The sequence below is a fragment of the Tasmannia lanceolata genome, unplaced genomic scaffold (assembly GCF_043159265.1).
Source record: "Tasmannia lanceolata isolate RefF3 unplaced genomic scaffold, GAP_Taslan_0.1 ptg000011l, whole genome shotgun sequence".
NCBI lineage: Eukaryota > Viridiplantae > Streptophyta > Magnoliopsida > Canellales > Winteraceae > Tasmannia > Tasmannia lanceolata.
The window spans coordinates 13,067,744-13,085,756 of NW_027518688.1; the positions used below are offsets into that span (position 1 = coordinate 13,067,744).

The 18,013-nt window shown below is 39.3% G+C and overlaps 1 protein-coding gene across 1 annotated transcript in view; it reads left to right on the top strand.

Annotated features, from left to right (window-relative positions):
* The first annotated feature begins 282 nt into the window (after positions 1-282).
* Positions 283-18,013, top strand: part of LOC143886155 (DnaJ/Hsp40 cysteine-rich domain superfamily protein) — a 45,551-nt gene continuing 27,820 nt past the window's right edge. Inside the window, exons 1-3 of the mRNA XM_077390110.1 lie at positions 283-486; positions 829-917; positions 1,046-1,118. Of these exons, the coding sequence (XP_077246225.1) occupies positions 429-486; positions 829-917; positions 1,046-1,118 (220 nt within the window). The 5' untranslated portion in view covers positions 283-428. The remainder of the gene's footprint in view (positions 487-828; positions 918-1,045; positions 1,119-18,013) is intronic.

Here is an 18,013-nt window from a genome sequence, read left to right on the forward strand (position 1 = left end):
GTACATCTAGCCCTCCCTAGGCCATACAATGGCAGGAGCTTCGTGCACCACCATGTTTTAATATTTGCACAAGCCTAGCTTGTCTTTTTTGTTTTTTAATCGACTCTTGAGAGCTTTTTGGGAAACGTAACAACCTTTTGACAAATCTTTAAATACTAAAAGACAAGATAGTTTAGTGAGAATATCAAAACATGGTGTAGTGCGAGTGGGAGGCACAGAGAGCCTCATCGTGTGGTTGAGGTCGAACGGTCGAACCTTATATTTACCGAGACACAGATAAAGAGAGCATTATCATCTTTCAAACCCCAACTGAAACTTCTTCGAACTGTTTTTCAGCTTCCATGGAAGCCTTTCTTTTCTGAGCCTTTTCTGTTCTTAAGGAGAAAAGTATCCAAAGAATCTTCTGACAGAAACCCATTTATTCTAACATGGCAAATGCTCTATGCTTCAACTCCATATATTCCTTCAAATCACCAATCAAACCAGGTGATTCCCTCTTCTATCCTTCTCTCAAAAAATACCCAACTTTCAATTCTTTCACAACACTTTAAACCTTCCATTTATTTGCTTTGTTTTTCAGAAATTCAAACTTGGTTTCATTTTTCTTCTTTGAATGTTGTTTGAGACTTGTTTATTGTTTCTAGGGATTGTAATAGGCTCTCTCCCAATCCCAAAACCTTCTCTCAAAAAAACCCCAACTATCAATTCTTCCACAACCCTTAAAACCTTCCATTTATTTGCTTTTTATTTATTTATTCCAGAAACTCCAAATGGGTTTCATTTTTCATTCTCTGATTGTTGCTTTGGACCTTTTTTTATTATTTCTAGGGTTTGGAATTGGTTCCGAGGCTCCAAAGGTCCGATGCATCGATTTCGTTGGAGCTCGAAATGCTAATTTTCGCATCCTCAAGGCGAAGGTTAGGGGGCTTACAATTTATGCAGTCAAAATACTAAATTTCACTCTGTTGGGTTGAAGTTTAGAGAGATTTGTTAAAGTTGCATTAATACTTTTTTTTCCCGTTGTTTGATATCTGTAATTCCACAGGCTGAGGAAAGTAAAGAAAGCTCTGGAGGTGTGAAGCGAAATAGCATTCTTTGTACTGATTGTAATGGAAATGGTAAAGGGAAGGGGATTAGTGAAAATATCGATTATTAGTTTATTTCTTTTTTGTTCACCCATGAGTTAAAATCCAAGTTATTTAATTAAATTTACATGATGGGAATTGTAGCAATGATTTTGGATATTAGATTTCAGGAATTAATAGAAGCATATTTAATACTTATTCTCTGTATATGGTTGTTGATTTAATTGGTTAAAAGTTTATAGAATAATTAATTGAATTTATAGAACTTTCTGCATTGATGGTCTGTGCTTTGGTATCTACTGTGGAATGTGACTCTAGGCAAATGGATAATGCTTTTCTGTATGGGTATGAGTTGCATTAGGAATCCAATATGGGAATGCATTTATTAGTTGCACAGTATTTCATTATATAGTGACTTTGGAATACAAAAACTGTGTTTCAAACTACAAAAGATGCATTTTATCATGAAGTGGGCCTAAATGGTCCATGGGTTTCATATCCTCATATGTTGGTGACTTCGACAAAAGCTTCAATTTTTCATGTAAAAGGCCTCATTATCAAACGGGTTATCATATGGCAACTTTTCACTTACAAAAACTTCACCTTGTCATGTAAAAGACCTACCACGAATTGTTTGTCATGGGTTGGCAGGTTTGGTTTGCTTAAAGTACATTTTTTTTTTCTTTTTTTGTGTCTGTGTTTAAATGTCAATACTAAATGGGGTTTCGTAGATTATCAACTTCAGCCACAAGTAAATCGGTCCTTCTGAAATTGCATTCTTCTGTGTAAAATGTCTCAACAGTTATTGTTTTTAAATCAATTATTTTTTGTTTTGATTTTATTAAGAACTGCAGTTCTGTTTACTTGGTGAACGCATATACATCAATTCCAGGTGTGTTGCTCTTCTTGCTTCTTGATCTCTTATTCATGCTTGGTGGGGAGTCTTTTGGAGATTTGTTTAATGGTTTAGACCATTTTATTTTTGCTTTTTTATAAAACTGCATCCATCGGTCATACATGTTGTGGTGTAAGGTGGCATTTGACAACTCAATATTCATTCCCTCAATTCTATGGGTAGAGAACCTAGCCTCATTACTTTGCTACTTCTGCATGCTTTTCTTGTTTTTCTTGTTTTTTTTTTGAATGGTAGCCAATTTTACTTTGCTACTCATTTGTTTTTTTTTTTTGTTAAAGTGGAAGCATGCTTCAGAAGTTCTGTGTGACCGTAAAATACCTACCAAGTTGAAGGGAAAGTTTTACTAGACAACTGTGAGGTCAGCCATGCTGTACGGCTTAGAATGTTGGGCCACCAAGATGAGTGTAGCAGAGATGCGAATGCTTAGATGGATTTGTGGCCACACAAGGTTAGATAGAATTAAAAATGAAGACATTCGTAAAAAGGTGAGGGTCGCACCAATTGAGGAGAAGATGTTACTCGTGCCAAGTTGCTGGAGTAAAAAGAGGTATTGGCAGACCAAAAACAACTTGGGTAGAAACAGTGAGGAAAGACTTAATGGCTAGGAACATAACAGAGAACATGACCTTGGATAGGAGAGAATGGAAAAAAATGATCCATGTAGACGAACCCAACTAGTGTCAGGATTAGACTTATTTAATTTGAGCCAGGTAGATCCTTTCACTTTCTTCATGTAAATTTTCTAAAGGATTCATTAGCTGACCCCAACTAGTTTGGGACAAAGGCTTAGTTGAGTTAAGTGGAGTTGAATGGTAGCCAATTTTATTGCAAGTAAAAAGGACTGAGATAGTCAATACACAGAAAACAAAATACAAAAAGGATAAGCAAGACTAAAAATAATAAAAGAGATCAAGGGGGAAGTGACTCAATAGCGCCAGAGCTTCTTTTGGGACACCTTCCCTTGCTAGGCTATCAGCCACCCAATTGGTGGAGCAACGCACATGCTTGAGGACGATAGAAGCAGATCCCATCCAATCTAGCATTTCATCAAAAAGACAATCAAATCTCCAAGGATGTTTTTGCAAACCTTTGAGCCATCTTCATGCTTTTCTTTTTCTCCCTACGAACAATTGAACCTCAATAGCTGTTGAATTCTGAATCTGAAACTCAGTTCCAGTGAAGTTTCACAAGAATACTTTGTCAAACATCCAATATTCAAGGTGCATCTTAAATCATCCATTAATTTTCCTAAAGTTCTCGCTATTGGTTCTATCTGTTCACTAATGTCACATAAGCAACTCAAATTGATGATATTATTCATGAGAATCTGATTTAGTATCTGGAACCTGACTAATATAGATGTCGTAGTTGCTTATGAGAGAGTTAGGCCCAATCTATGTAAAATAAACACTAATAAAGCCTACGATAGGGCCCATGACATCACTCCCCTCAATTTGGTGGGGAGTTATCTTTCATGCCCAGCTTGGCTGTCGTGAAGATGAGCTTTGCAAACACCATTTGCCAATACATCAACGATCTACTCATTTGTCGTAACATAAGGTTCACAAATTTGGTTGGTCTCCAACTCCTTGATGAATTGTTTGTCCATTTCGATATGCTTTGTCTGGTCATGCTGTAATGATTATAGCTGATCACAGCCTTGTATTACAATACAAACTCATAGGTTCTTGAATTGTAATGCTCAACTCAAGCAAGAAAATCCTTAGCCATAACAGCTCCCGCACCCTCTCTGCCTCGAATCTATACTCTGCCTCTGCACTTGATCTGGCCACTAGTGTTTGCTTCATACTTCTCAAACTAGCCATGTTAGCTCCTGTTTTAATTGAAAGAAATCGAGACTAAAGAGGAAGAAGAAGAAAAAGTAAAGAGGTAGAGAAAAGAGAAGAGGAAGATAGTTTTAGGGGGTAAAGAAGTCGTAACAATTTTCAAACCCTATAACCAGCCTTTTATTCGTTTTTTGGGAGAAGGGATAAGCCCTCCTTAATGCAAGTGGGTGGAATACACTTCTTAACACAAATGGCCCCCACTCACTTAAATGTGCTCTCATGTTTGTAACATTAGTTATAAACATGAGATTTACTTATTTACCCTCCTAGTAAACACTAGAGACAAGCCCAGTCGTTCATAAGGCACGTTTACATTTATGTGGGCCCTATGCTCCACTCATATCAGACATATAGTATTTGCACGCGTTCAACATAGTTTGCAAAGAATATGTTGCAAATATCCTTGCGGAACGGCTTTGGTAAGAGTGTCTACTAGTTGATCTTCAGATCAAACATAAGGAATCGTAATGATATTGACCTCCACGTTTTCTCTGACTAAGTGACAATAAACTTCAATATGTTTGGTTCTCTCATGGAAAATAGGATTTGAGGTAACATGTATCGCTGTTTGGTTTTCGCAGTGAAGTTTCATCGGTCTATCAGCTGTACCTTCCATCTATCTGAGAAGAGTTTTGAGCCACATAAGCTCACAAGTAGCATGAGCTGTGGCCATGTATTCAGCCTCAGCACTAGACCTTGCAATGACAACCTGACAACCTGTTTTTTGCTCCTCCATGTGGCAACATTACCTCTAACGAAGGTACACTAGCCACTAGTAGATCGATGATCCGTATGAGAATATAAGACAACTTTTCAGGCGTTCCTTTTAAATACCTCAGATCCAATCAACTGCCTCCTAGTCAGTGGATCTAGGCCAGTTCATGAATCCGCTAACTACACGTATGATATATGCAATATCAGGGCAAACCAAAAGAGCTTCATGTCTCACCAAATGAATTGTTTAACAACAAAAATATGAAGGTTAAAGAGTTCTTCAAATGGGGGACATTGCGAGGGGGGTAAGGTTGTGGTTGAACTATTGTCAAACCAAAAGAGCTTCATGTCACACCAAATGAATTGTTTAACCCCAAAAATATGAAGGTTAAAGAGTTCTTCGAATGGGGGACATTGCGAGGGTTGTGATTGAAATATTGTCATTGGTATTATGGGACAACGTTGCATCCCTCAGTAAACATCGAGGCCTTCTTTGGCCCCCATAGTGAATACCTTTTGTTGGTTCGTTTTGGAAAATAGAGTCGAAACTACGCTTCAAAATCAAGCCCAAAAAACGATCCTTTTGAAAGGTCCTACTTCTTGACCCATTCAAGCCATGAAAGTGACCTTTTGGATTAGAAAACATGGCTGCTGAGACCCTTTCCTGGGTTGATCGAAAGAGCTGCTAACTGTGAAAACTTGAGGATTCACGAACATCACCTGAGAGAGAAAACCCATGTATTTTAACCGATAGGTGATTCTAGATCCCATGGTTTACTGGGGTCGAGTAACTGTGAGGTGGCTAAGGTTTCCGACAAATCTTATTCATAAATCAAAATTCACAAGAAGGGCAAATTGATTACTAAAACATTAACTTAGTAACTTACCGCATCAAATGTACTCTAGTTCTTCCCACAACTCAGCACTGCTTGCGGGTATATCGCCCTCATGACAAAGGAAGTCAACTCTTGCTCTTGGATCCAAAGCGGATCCACCGGTCAAGTACAATATTCATTTAAAATTTTATTTGATAACAACTAATTAATAAGACAAACTGTTAAAACTAATGAAGAAGACAATCAAGCCAAGACATCTAACTAACTAAGAACTAAACAACTAAAACCAAAAAATTAATACTATCTAGATAGTGCATCTTCATCTTGTCAATGGCCATGCATGTGTCAAACTCTCCACTGGCCTCACCATAGAGATATAGTTGGACATCTACGTTAATACACTCTTCGATGTTCTTGTCCAATACCCTATTCATACACATGTAGAGACCCTCTTTTACATCTTCCACGTTGAAGCCATCTGAGTATCTGAGCCGGGGATTTAGGTAGTAGCCAGTTGCATGTAGAGAGTGATGTAACTTTTCGTCCATCTCTCATCTATCTTCCTCCAAATTCTATCCCTACAGTTAAGCACCCTCTTTTCGTTTAGCTAATTCCATTAATTCATAAATAAATCTGAGAGCTTGGCTCTCTTCTAAGTCCACCTCTCCAGGGGCACTAACTAATGACCCTGTAATCTTTAAGGAAAAGGGTGCATGTGTCTGAAAGGTTGGACTAAAGTGTAATGCTGTGCGTTCCTTTACACTCTCAACCTTCTTGGCATATGCACTGCTAGTAAAAGTCTTAGAGGAAAATAAGGACATGAGAGGCTGCTTGTACTTATAGAAACACTTAAGCATGAGATAAATCCTGACAAATCTAGTAACTGTAGGATGGACGGAGAAGTTCCTTGTTCTTTTTATGGGTTGTCATCAAGCTAAAGACCCCTACTTGCCCATTAATAAACTTTGTTATTTGCCTAGCCTTCTCAGTGGACTCAGCTTGCACCTTCAACTTAGCTATGCTCTCTAGCATCAAGTCAATTCAGTGAGTAGCACAGGGAGTCCAATACAATTTCTTCCTCTTCTTAATCAACTTCTTTCGTGCACTAACATAGCTAAAATGGTCACCAGTGATAACCTGCACTACCTTCTTCTCTCCAGTCCCCTCCTGTATCACATCATCAATAAGATGCAACTACATATCTTCATCCTTGATCTTGGGAAAAAACTCACTAAAGCCTCATAACTCTCTAAAATCATTAAGTGAATGATTTTAGATTATGAAAAAAGTCTTATAAGGCCCCCTTCACTTAACGTAAATCTTAATAAAGGTTTAAGTTAAAAATTAAAAAAAGAAGCCAAAATAATTAAAAATCTCCAACTTAGGTGAAAAATGACCGCCTTGGTTCTAGATGCCTATGAAGCGCATGCCTTGATTGGGTTTTTAAGCCTTTGCCCCTAGGATGTGTGCCTTTTTAGTAGTGCTTTTTTTTTTCTTTCCCTTGTGCTGCTTGGGGCATTTTTGATGCGCCTCTGCTTGGGCGTGCCTTTCACTCCTAGGGCATAAGAAACCACCTTTCAAAACATTGGCCATTACTTATACGCAGCGTTTCACTCCTAGTGCATAAGAATACCATCCACATATTCCCTGTTTTGGACGCTCTTTCAGTCTTCTCTTCTATTGGATCTACCATTTTGAGTTCATCGATAGGAAACTCTAGACCTTCTAGACGATGAAGGAGTCCCTAGGCATCAAGACCCAAAAGGGTTTGATCCTTCAACAATGGAATGTTTTCATGGGATCGTTTGATGGTGACAAGTTAAATATGAAAATATGAATTAGCAGAAGAGAGTGCTTGAAGAGGTTTCACGATGAAGATAACGGAGAAATAAGAAATATAGAGAATGAAGGCAAAAATAGGATCTGAACAAAATGTTGATGAAAGAATGGAGGGATGATCAGGAATCCAAAGGAGAAAGGGAATAGGTTTGGATCAGAGTGGGTTGATCACCTAATTTTAGCTTATGTTGTGTGCTAAAATGCACCAACTTAAGCGATATGGTGGGCCCTTTTATATTATAAAGGAATGCTTGAGTTGCTAAAATGCACCTCAATTAATTGATGATTTTGAATATTTTTTTGGAGAAAATATGAAGAGGAAACTTGATGCAAGAGTGAAAGAGAATAGGGTGTTATTTATGTGGTAATGGAAGAGAATAGGGAGAAAGGACAGGAAGACTATGAAGAAAGAAACAATTTGAAAATGAGAATAGTGAAGGTGATAGAAATGTAGGTCCTTGAATCTTGATTTTCTTGATCTCGAGCTGTGATGCTATCTAAAACTCTATTGAATATTGTTAGAAATGAGATTAGAAGAAAGGAAGATGAAGAGGAGTAGAGAAGATGGAGAGTCTCCACTAAAGGGAACTCCTCACGTATACAATGCATATATAGGCTCAAATAGGGCATCAAATGTACAAAGACTACAATACCCTGACACTACCAGTAATACCTAAACTATCCTTATATGTTATTCAACACTCCCCTCAAGCTGGAGTGTATTTACTATGAAACTCCAACTTGCTACAAAGAACTACAACAATCAATTAGAAATGCAACAAAAAAGGACCTTATATAAAAAAAAGTACAATAACCTCATACACATCCATCTTGGTATAACACTCATCCTCAATCTGGTGTGATAAATACATGATGAAAACATAACAAAAAGACAGCAACGACCAAGAGTACATCAGCGAGATCTACGACCACAAAAAAGAGCAGCTCCCTCTGAAGTAGCACTACGACGAGAGCAATCAAACAGGGCCTCCCCTGAATGAGAGCATGACGAGCAAATCCACATATCAACGAGCAATGGAGGTGCCATGGCAGGAACCAGTAACGGTCCAACAAGCAAAATAGGCACACCAAATGTCACATAAGAAATGATGAAGCACCGCGAGCAGAAACACCAGCTAAGCAGCACCACGCCAAGGTCGACAGGGAAACCGTCGCCCGGAGAGAAGAAGAAGAGAAAGAGGATAACCAACCAACGATGGGGAAACCATTGTTTGGAGACAAGGTTGACGGCATGAATATCGTCTCCTGAAGATACGAAGAAAAGGAGGGAGAAGATAACCAACCAACCATGGCGACACCATCGTCTGGAGATAAGGTTTGACGGTATGAACATCGTCGCCTGAAAAAAGCCGACCAACGATGGGGACACCATCGCCTGGAAAGGAAGGTTGACGGAAACGAAGCCGTCCCCTGTAAAAGAGCCGACCAACGAAAGAGAAACCATCGCCCGGAAAAGAGAGATCGACGGGAAACGAAAACGTCACCTGTAAGAGAGCCGACCAACGATGGGGAAACTATCGCCTGGAAAAGACGGTCGAGGGGAAAACCGAAACCGTCGCCTATAAGAGAGCCGACCAACGATGGGGAAACCATCGGCCGGAAAAGAGAGGTTGACGGGAAAACGAAGCCGTCGCCTGTAAGAGAGCTGACCATCGATGGGGAAACCATAGCCCAAAAAGAAAGATAAGGCATAAAATTGGACAATACTGCGTAAAACTACGCTAAGAACATGGAAAGGAAACAACGAACATGGCGAAGAACATAAGGCAAACAAAACAACACTCCCGCTCGGGCGATATTACATGAGTCCTGAGAAGACAAGACAAGGAGGACAATATCAAACCTATCAAAAAAAAAAAACAAAACGAAGAGATAAGGCATAAAGCTGGACAACACGAAGAGACATGAAAAGAAGACAACACTCCCTCAAGACGACAATACTAAGACAACAAAGAGGATAATATGATAACACTTCTCCTCAAGTTGAAGGTCAAATACCTTCAACTTGCAACGAAAAGAAGACAACCAAGGCACCACACCTCTCTTAGACATTTTATATAACACTTGGTGTGCGCCTTTGACATCAACACAAAAGACATAGAAGACATAGAAGACATAGAAGACAACACTAGACAACACTCCCCCTCACTAGACAACACTAAACAATGGAAAGAAGAAGACATCCAAGGCACCAAATCTCTTTCTGACATTTCACCGAATACTTGGTGGGCACATTGGAGAGGAGATGAGAAAGACAAAGGCCATAGGCCAAAAAGTTATAGAAAAGTGAAAGTAAAGAGAGAAACAACATAATGAGGCGTAAACACAAAGGCCATAAGAGATAAGAGACAATGCAAAGAAAGAGATAACTACAAGACAACAAGATAAGGTTTATGGCAAACAAATGGCACAAAACAGAAGAGTAATCTTACACAGAGGAATCAAGGTTTAATCGCAAGGAGAAGTGTTAATCGCACATAGAGGAGATAAACACAAGTTTTAGTGTTAATGTTGCGATTAACAGAGAGGTAATCACATGATGGATAATCGCATCATGCGATTAGAGGAGATAAAAAGCCAAATATAATCGCAGACGAGGAGTATGTTAATTGCATCATGCGATTAACATACGGGATAAGGGAGAGTAATCACAAGCATTAATCGCACAAGATGCTATGTTAATCGCATCTTGCGATTAATGTGGAGGTTAGGGACACAAAAAGCTTTGGGACAAAGGGGAGGTTATTGCAATGTTAGAGAAAAAGGCTTGCGAGAGAGGGGAAAACGAGACAAATACGGCAGGAGTGGCTTGCGATGAGGAATATTAATCGCAAGGAGAGGTGCGCACAACACAGACACAACACAGGGAGAAGAAAAAAAAGGGATACAAGGGTTGTTGGAGATGCGCGAGAGGTAGACTCTTCTTCTTCTTCTTCTTCTTCTTCAAGGATCAGCTCTTTGGATTTGATTCCATATTAGAAATGAGATTTGGGTTAGAAGAGATGAAGAAGAAGATTTAGAGTCTCCACAAAAGGGAGCTCTTCATGTATACGATGTATATATAGGCCCCAATAGGGCATCCAATGTAGAAAGACTACAATACCCCTAACACTACCGGTAATACCTAAACTACCCTTACATGTTATTCAACAAATATGATATATCCTAATGACCAGTAGGAGGAATCCCAATCCCATGAATGACCTCTCTTATCCTTCTATTCTCTTTTCCTCCTCCTTTTCTCAAAGACCAACTATCTTCCATTTGAATAATTAGAGATTCATTGATCTACCTCCTAGATATGCCTACAAGCCTGTACTCTGAAATGTTGATGCTCGATGATCCTCTACTCGTAGCTCTCAGTAAGCAAAGATGGTGCTTTCATGGGAATCGGAAACCTCTGCGGGGGGCTCCTCTCCCACGTAAAACCGCATTTTGCATACATCTGGAGGTGAAGGGTTGTCCGACATCTTCACCATCAAACTCTTCTCCTTGTAAGTCCTTTGCGGAGACTCTGATAGGTTCCCCTGGGCCGCCTCTTTGTTTTGCTCAGTCCTCTATGTTCATGTAACAGGCGAGCGGTAAAGAATTTCTTCTTATGCCTGAGTCAGCGATGACGGTACTGGAATTCACATACTTTGTGGACTGCACAAATAGGGTATTGAAATCTGGAACTGTGATATCTTCAATGAAGGATGGTCTTCTACTGATCCAATGCTCGGATGTAGCCTCTGCAGACTCGCTTGCAAAGTTGGTTGAATTGTTCAAGTGTCCCCTGCCATGTCGTCTCTGCGATGTCTTGGTGCTTGGTTATGGGTTGATGCAGCCACCGATACACTTCACTATGAATTTGGTAGTTAAGTATATGTGCCTTCCATCCATGGTTCGTCTAACTGGTCCAACAATGAGGATGCGAGTATTCCTCGACCAGAGGCAGTAAACAGAAATAATGGTAAGCATGTGCTTGAGATAATGCTTCTTTCGAAGGAGGCCTAAGAACCTGGACGAAGATCCTAGCTCTCGGAGATGGAGAGAAAAGGCTAGACATGAGCTTAGAGCCAAAAAAATGCCACTTGAGGGTGGTGTCGGGGATGTGCTACGAGCTCAGAGATTAACAATGGTCCTTGCCAGAGGAAGGGTTGGTCGAAAATTGTTGACTATTGTGAATCGTAGCTCCCCTCTCTTTTAACAAGATTGGTTGGCAAAGCTTTGTGCAATGGCTGCGCCGCCACAACCCACAGTTAGATGGCTGCACCGTGTCAACATCTGCAAGGAGGATGGGGTGTTTGATGTGTCGGAATATTAGGAGGACTCTTCATATGTAGGGTCTGAGCTTAGCTATTCTATACTAAAAAGCGAGGCAAATGATTGACAACTTTTTTCAGCTAGGGAAAGCTAGAGAAAGTCTAACAGCGTTAAGAAGTTTAGCCATTATCGGAATAGATTATTTTATCAACCTAAGGTGCGGCCAAGGGAAAAGAATGCCAGCCCGGCGATGATAGTTTTGTCTTGAGCTTTAGTGGTTTTGTACGAGGAGACGTACATTGGTATTGAAAATTAGGCAAATGAGTTAGTTTCGGGCCTCAAATTCGAATTGTCTGTAGGCCATGCCTTGAGGTCTAATGCTAGTAGTGTGTGTAGATTTCTGATATGGCCTAGTTCCCTTATGAATGTGTGAAATGCAAGTGTGACAACCCAAGAGGGGGGCGGGGGTGGGGGGAGGGGGGTAAATTGGCTAATTAAAAATTTTGGGCTTAATTAGGTGGAAGATTAAGAGTTAATACATTAATTAAGCTCATGTGAATATTCTAACCCTTGTTTAAATAAGCATAGTAAAGAAAGCTAGGGTTAAGATATTCCAATCATGTGCATTTACTAACCCTTGTTCAATTTGAAACATAATAACAAGTTAGGGTTAGAGTTTACCAATCACCACAAGTGCAAGAGAAGAAGGAGAAAAAGAGTCATCCACAAGGCACAAGATTTATAGTGGTTCGGTCTATCACAAGACCTACTCCACTCTTCCAAGTTTACCTCCTTGGGGACTCCACTTAAAGATGAGATTCTTCAATGGGCGAATCTCCAAGCTGTACACCCAACTCCTCCAATCTCCAAAGGGAACAAACCCTTTCTGCACGAAGCCTTGCGATGAGACACACCCTCTTACAATGATTCTCCTTTCTTACCGGGCCGAATCGAAGACCCTCAGACAATGATTCACCTTTCTTAACGGGCTGAATCGGAGACCCTCAAATACAATGGATTCACCTTTGTTACCGGGCTGAATCGGAGACCCTCTATGAAGAACAAAATATAAATAAAAACTCTCAATACCTCTTGATAGGCGGATTACAACTTTAATAGCTCACAATCACTCCAAAGAAAGATACAAATGTAAAGCCTATGGAGTTCCTCTTGATAAGATGTGAAAATACAAGCTCAAAGAGGTTTAGCTTTTGATAGAAAAGTTTAAGCTCAAAAAGATAGGATTTGATCTTTCAAAATGGTTCGAAAGCTTGTTTAGATAGGTTTTGATAGTGTATATATAGTGTATTTGAATATATCACCGTTTGGGGGAAAAACTGTAAAAAATAGAGTTGAAAAAGTCAACCTGCGCAAGCCCCAGCGGCTAGTTTACCCTACCGTCGCGGTCGACCGGGCCACAACGGTCGCCCGCCCCTATCTGGCGTCCTTTTTTATTTTCAAATTTCTTACCGTCTCGGTTGACCGGCCCCATGGCGGTTGCCCGGCGAGAGCTACTTGTCTGCTCAACATTTAAGAGCAAAATCCTATCGCGGTCGACCGACCCCTGGTGGTCGCCCGCCCAAACCCATGACAGAATGGTTCTGATTCCATAGAACCATTTCCACTGTCGCCCGACTTTTCCCTGTCGACCGGCCCTGTGTAAAATTCCATTTTAATTTTAAAAGATTAGGGGCTTTGGGCCATGGTCTTTGGGCTTAAGTCTTAGGTTTTCAAACACATTTTTGGGTATGTTAATGGTTTCCAATGATGTAAAAAGTTAAGTTTGAAAACCATTTGAAAACCTTTTGAATGTGCATTTAAACATAAAATCAAGAGGACTCCAAATACATTCTAAACGTGTATAGCATTGAGCCTTCTTGGAATGTCTTTGCTCTTTTGCACTTCTTTGGACTTCTTTAGCTTGTGAGTGAATTTCTTGAACATGTTTGGCTCTTGTGACTTCCTCCATTCTTCAATGCATGTTGAAAGGTACATGAGGTGTCACTAAAGCATGTTCAACTCCAAGCTCCTTCTTGACACTTGCTAGGAACTTGTGGGATCTTCTTATTCGAGCTTCTTGACTTGAACATCTTCAAATGAGGATGTCTTCACTGTAGGTGCAGGCTCTTGGTTCCTTTGCTTCTTGATCCACAAGTCATGTGTTGAAATGAGTTGTGTAATGGTGATTATGACGAAAATCCTGTATATAACACAACACCCCAAAGCAACACATTAGTCCATAAATGCTAATCAATTTGGGTTTGCTAGCATCAAAACAAGAAGGTAAGGTGAATGCTTGAACCCATGGGAACCCTTGGGCTTACATTCTCCCCCTTTTTGATGATGACAAACAAATTGATTAGGGAGGCAGGAGATAAAAAATATAGACATATAGAGAATAAAATGATACCAATAGAGCATAGCTCCCCCTCACTATATGCACAAGTATAATAAATGAATAAAAAGCATGTGGTGCATATAAAACACGGACTACCTAATCAATTCCAAAAACTCTCCCTCTTTTGGCAGCAGCAAAAACGAAGGATTTTACAATGAAAGTGCAAATTGAGTGTCAAGGTTAATTATAGCTTATGTAAGCTATGTGCCAAGTATATGATATTACATTTAAGCTCTTATGATGCTTCTCAAAGATAAAACACAAGTAAAATGCATGATAAGCTGTTTTTTTTTTTTTTTATGTTCTAAAGATTTGAAAGTGAAGCACAATTCTAGGGGTAATTGTAACGACCCGATTCCGTCAAGTCGCTACGAGCAAAAGAACAACGCAAAAATCATGGAAATTTTTTTTTTTTTATATAATCAACAACCACGACAAAAATCTTATTCCAAATTAAATAAGTCTACCATAACAAGAGGTCATTTCAATACTCATACACCAAATGAAAGGTAAAGTTTTAATCAGTAAAGTTCAAACTAAAGAAAGTCCCGACAAAATAAAAATAGAAAATGACGCAAGACGTCATAGCGCAATAATCCATGAAGCGAACTCTCCGATCACACGATCCCTTATCCCATGGGTTCTTCGTTTGCAAACGCTCCGCCATCTAACGCCTCAACCCCTGTGGTGGAGGAAACAACAGGGTCCTCCAGAGACCGAGCGGAGTAAAAGGAACAATATAAAATGGCATGCAATAATAATTCAGATCCTTAGCAATCATCTAAAAGTAATAATAAATAACTAGAGAATAAATCTACGCCATCTCTATCAGTATAAACAGGAATGAATGACAATAATGAATGATATGTTATGTGTGCATCAAATATGTAAAATGAGACAGCACTTTCCCCAGGTACATCCGGCTTTTTCCCCAGTTTACTTTTCTGTCAGTTCTTTTCTGACTTTCTTCTTTTTGCCGGTGTCCTTGCCGCACGACTACCTACTACCCCTGTCCAATGGTAGTGACGTTATGGACTCGGATTTCGGTCTCGCATTTAATGCCGAGCCGTTTCGGGGATACTATCCCTTTGGATGGTTTGCCAACGAAAGGCTGTACACGCTTCTCGCGTTGGCCTTTGGACCTTAGGTCCCAGGATGATACCACCACACCCTTAATTTCCCCTTCATTCTCCCCCATGTAGGATATGCAATTCGGGATTTTAAGGTACGTTACCTTTGCCTTCTTTTCCTGCATCCTTTCACATAAAGGTTAGAAACAGTTTATTATTTATTTCATTTCAAGTAAACAAGTATAATGAGCTATACAGTTATCACAAAGAAAATAGTATACGTAAGATTACTTTGCATGAAACAAGTTATATTGAAACCATTACAACACAAGGTCTAGCTGTCACCTGCCTTAACTTACGAATGGGGAAGAATGGACGTTTTCTGATAGGTAGTGGAGTGTGATAGTCCTGGAGTCAAGTGATAGAACATAACAATGTCAATTTTTTTCCTTATGTTTAAGTTTTCAAAAATACGTACAGGTACTACGTTGAGGCCCTATCTTAGGTGAAACCCATGCACATAGACATACCATTGCTGTCTTATCTTTGGACAGGAAGGATATATATCCGGAGAAGACTCTTGCTGCCCTGTTTTTTTTTATTTTTTTGGGCGGCCAGCAAGAAGACACATGAAGGACACTATTGCTGCCCTGTTCTGGGGCGTAAAACTTATGCACAGAAAAGCCTACTACTGCCCTGTTTGAGGGCATGAACTCACACACAGAAACACGACTACTGCTCTGTTTGAGGGCATAAAATTCACACACAGAAAAACATCATTGCTGCCCTGTTTGAGGGCATAAAACACGCACACAAAAACACATGACTGCTGCCCTGTTTTGAGGGCATAGAACTCACACACAGAAAAACGTCATTGCTGCCCTGTTTGAGGGCATAAAACACGCACACAAAAATAGAACACTGCTGTCCCGTTTTTAGAATATAAAATACGCATATGAATGATGTAGAACCTGTCCAGTTTTAACACACGAAAACATGCATATATTTGTCTCTAAATCTTTCCAGTTTTGATACATAGAAACACACATATAACGGTCTTTAAATCTGTCCAATTTTAATATATAGTAAAAATGCATATAAATGATCTTAAATCTGTCTAGTTTTGATACGTAAAAACACCTATCAACCGTACACAAATCTGGTCAGTTTTGGGACCAAGGAAACACATGTCAACAGGGTACAAATCTGGACCGTTTTGGGACCTATAGAACATACATTAACAGGGTATAAATCTGGTCCGTTTTTGGAACCGACAACAACACACAAAATAACGCTTAATTTGGCCCATTTTGGGACCAAGAAGAACACACAAAAGCAGTGTTAAATCTGGTCCGTTTTGGGACCAAGAAAACACTATAAGACAAGGAAAGTAATAAGGGTACTTACTTGGATGGATCTAGGGTATAAGGAGAATCAAGGGTAAAGCTTTTCTTCTTCTTTCTTTCTTCCTACTGTTATTGTGTGCAAGGAGACTAAGGCAAGGACAAATATAGGCAATATATAAAGGAAGCAAGAGCGGGGTGTGGGTTTCTTTTTCTTTTCTTTTCTTTTTTGCATGATATGGGGAATCACCTATATTCCTTCCTTTTTGTTTAGCAATAAAGGTAAGTTGCCAAATCTTATAACTACAAGATCTTTTCCATAAAGTAATTTGCTACTAATTAGGGAATTTAAATTTTAAGTGAATCAATCTATCCCACCAAAAGAGTTTAGCAATAAAGGTAAGTTGCCAAATCTTATAACTACAAGATCTTTTCCATAAAGTAATTTGCTACTAATTAGGGAATTTGAATTTTAAGTGAATCAATCTATCCCACCAAAAGAGGTGTGCAAGATCTCCCTCAAAAGTGGAGATCAAATCCCCAACCTATCTTATTTATCTCCTCCTTTCTTTATATTTTACTGGATTTTCATTTAATGAAGGTAGGTTTCCCCTAATATGACTTACTTTCTTATTTAATATGTTTCAAATGATTTCTTATTCCGTGGAAAACTTAATCCCCAAGCTACCGAAACAAATATAGAATAGATTAACAAGAGCCATTGATCTCTGGACCGATTGATCTAAGTAGATCAATGATGAATAAGAGATCCTATTTCGGGATCAAGGGTTGGTCTAAAGTGGATCGATGATCTCGATCCTCGATATACGATCTAACGGTCTAAAATTCAAAATTTAAGGAATTGAGAGAGTGTCAAAAAGTGGTCGTTACAGTAATAGACCTTGTGAGCACATTACAATGATCCATATAAACATGAGTATGATTACCATTAAGCTCTCCCCCTATGTATTTGTCATTCGTCCTAGGTGAAACCTATCTGAGAGGACATGACAATACAAATTGGCTATAGATATGACAGTAATAGCATAGCCAATGGATCTTATCATGATGAATGATATATTTACTCTCAAAATCACATGATAAGAGACAAACTTCATAGGCAATGAGATGAGCAACTCAAGCACTATCCTATGAAGGAGAATTCTAGAGAGTTTTCAAACTCTAGAACAAGATACTTATCATTGGAAGAGATGAAACCATATGAGTATATCCAAGATAAGTATAAAGTCTATAAGGATTTGACATTGATGCTCAGGCTAAGGGTACTTCCCATATATGAGAGATGATCTAAAACAAGAAGGCATAGGACAAGACCCAACTACACTACTAATGGAGCAATGTGGCTCCAAATGAGTGTACTTATCACATGTAATATGATATACATATTAATCGACACATGATAAGATGAAAAGGACAGACATTTACATATAGTGCTCCCCCTTTGTTAAAGGCTCATACAAGGTATGAATCCAAAGGGCTGTCCATGACATAGTCACCAAGGGTTTTAGAGGTGAATGATTGAAAACAACCATTGGGCTATAATTGCATGTTTGCTAGGGGTAATCAAATAATACCAAAAGAGATGATAACGTAGCAGACCATGCTCTCCCTAACTATGTGCATTTATGGCTAATCATGGTTAAGATGTTGGCTAGAAGCCAAAGATATTAGATGTTTT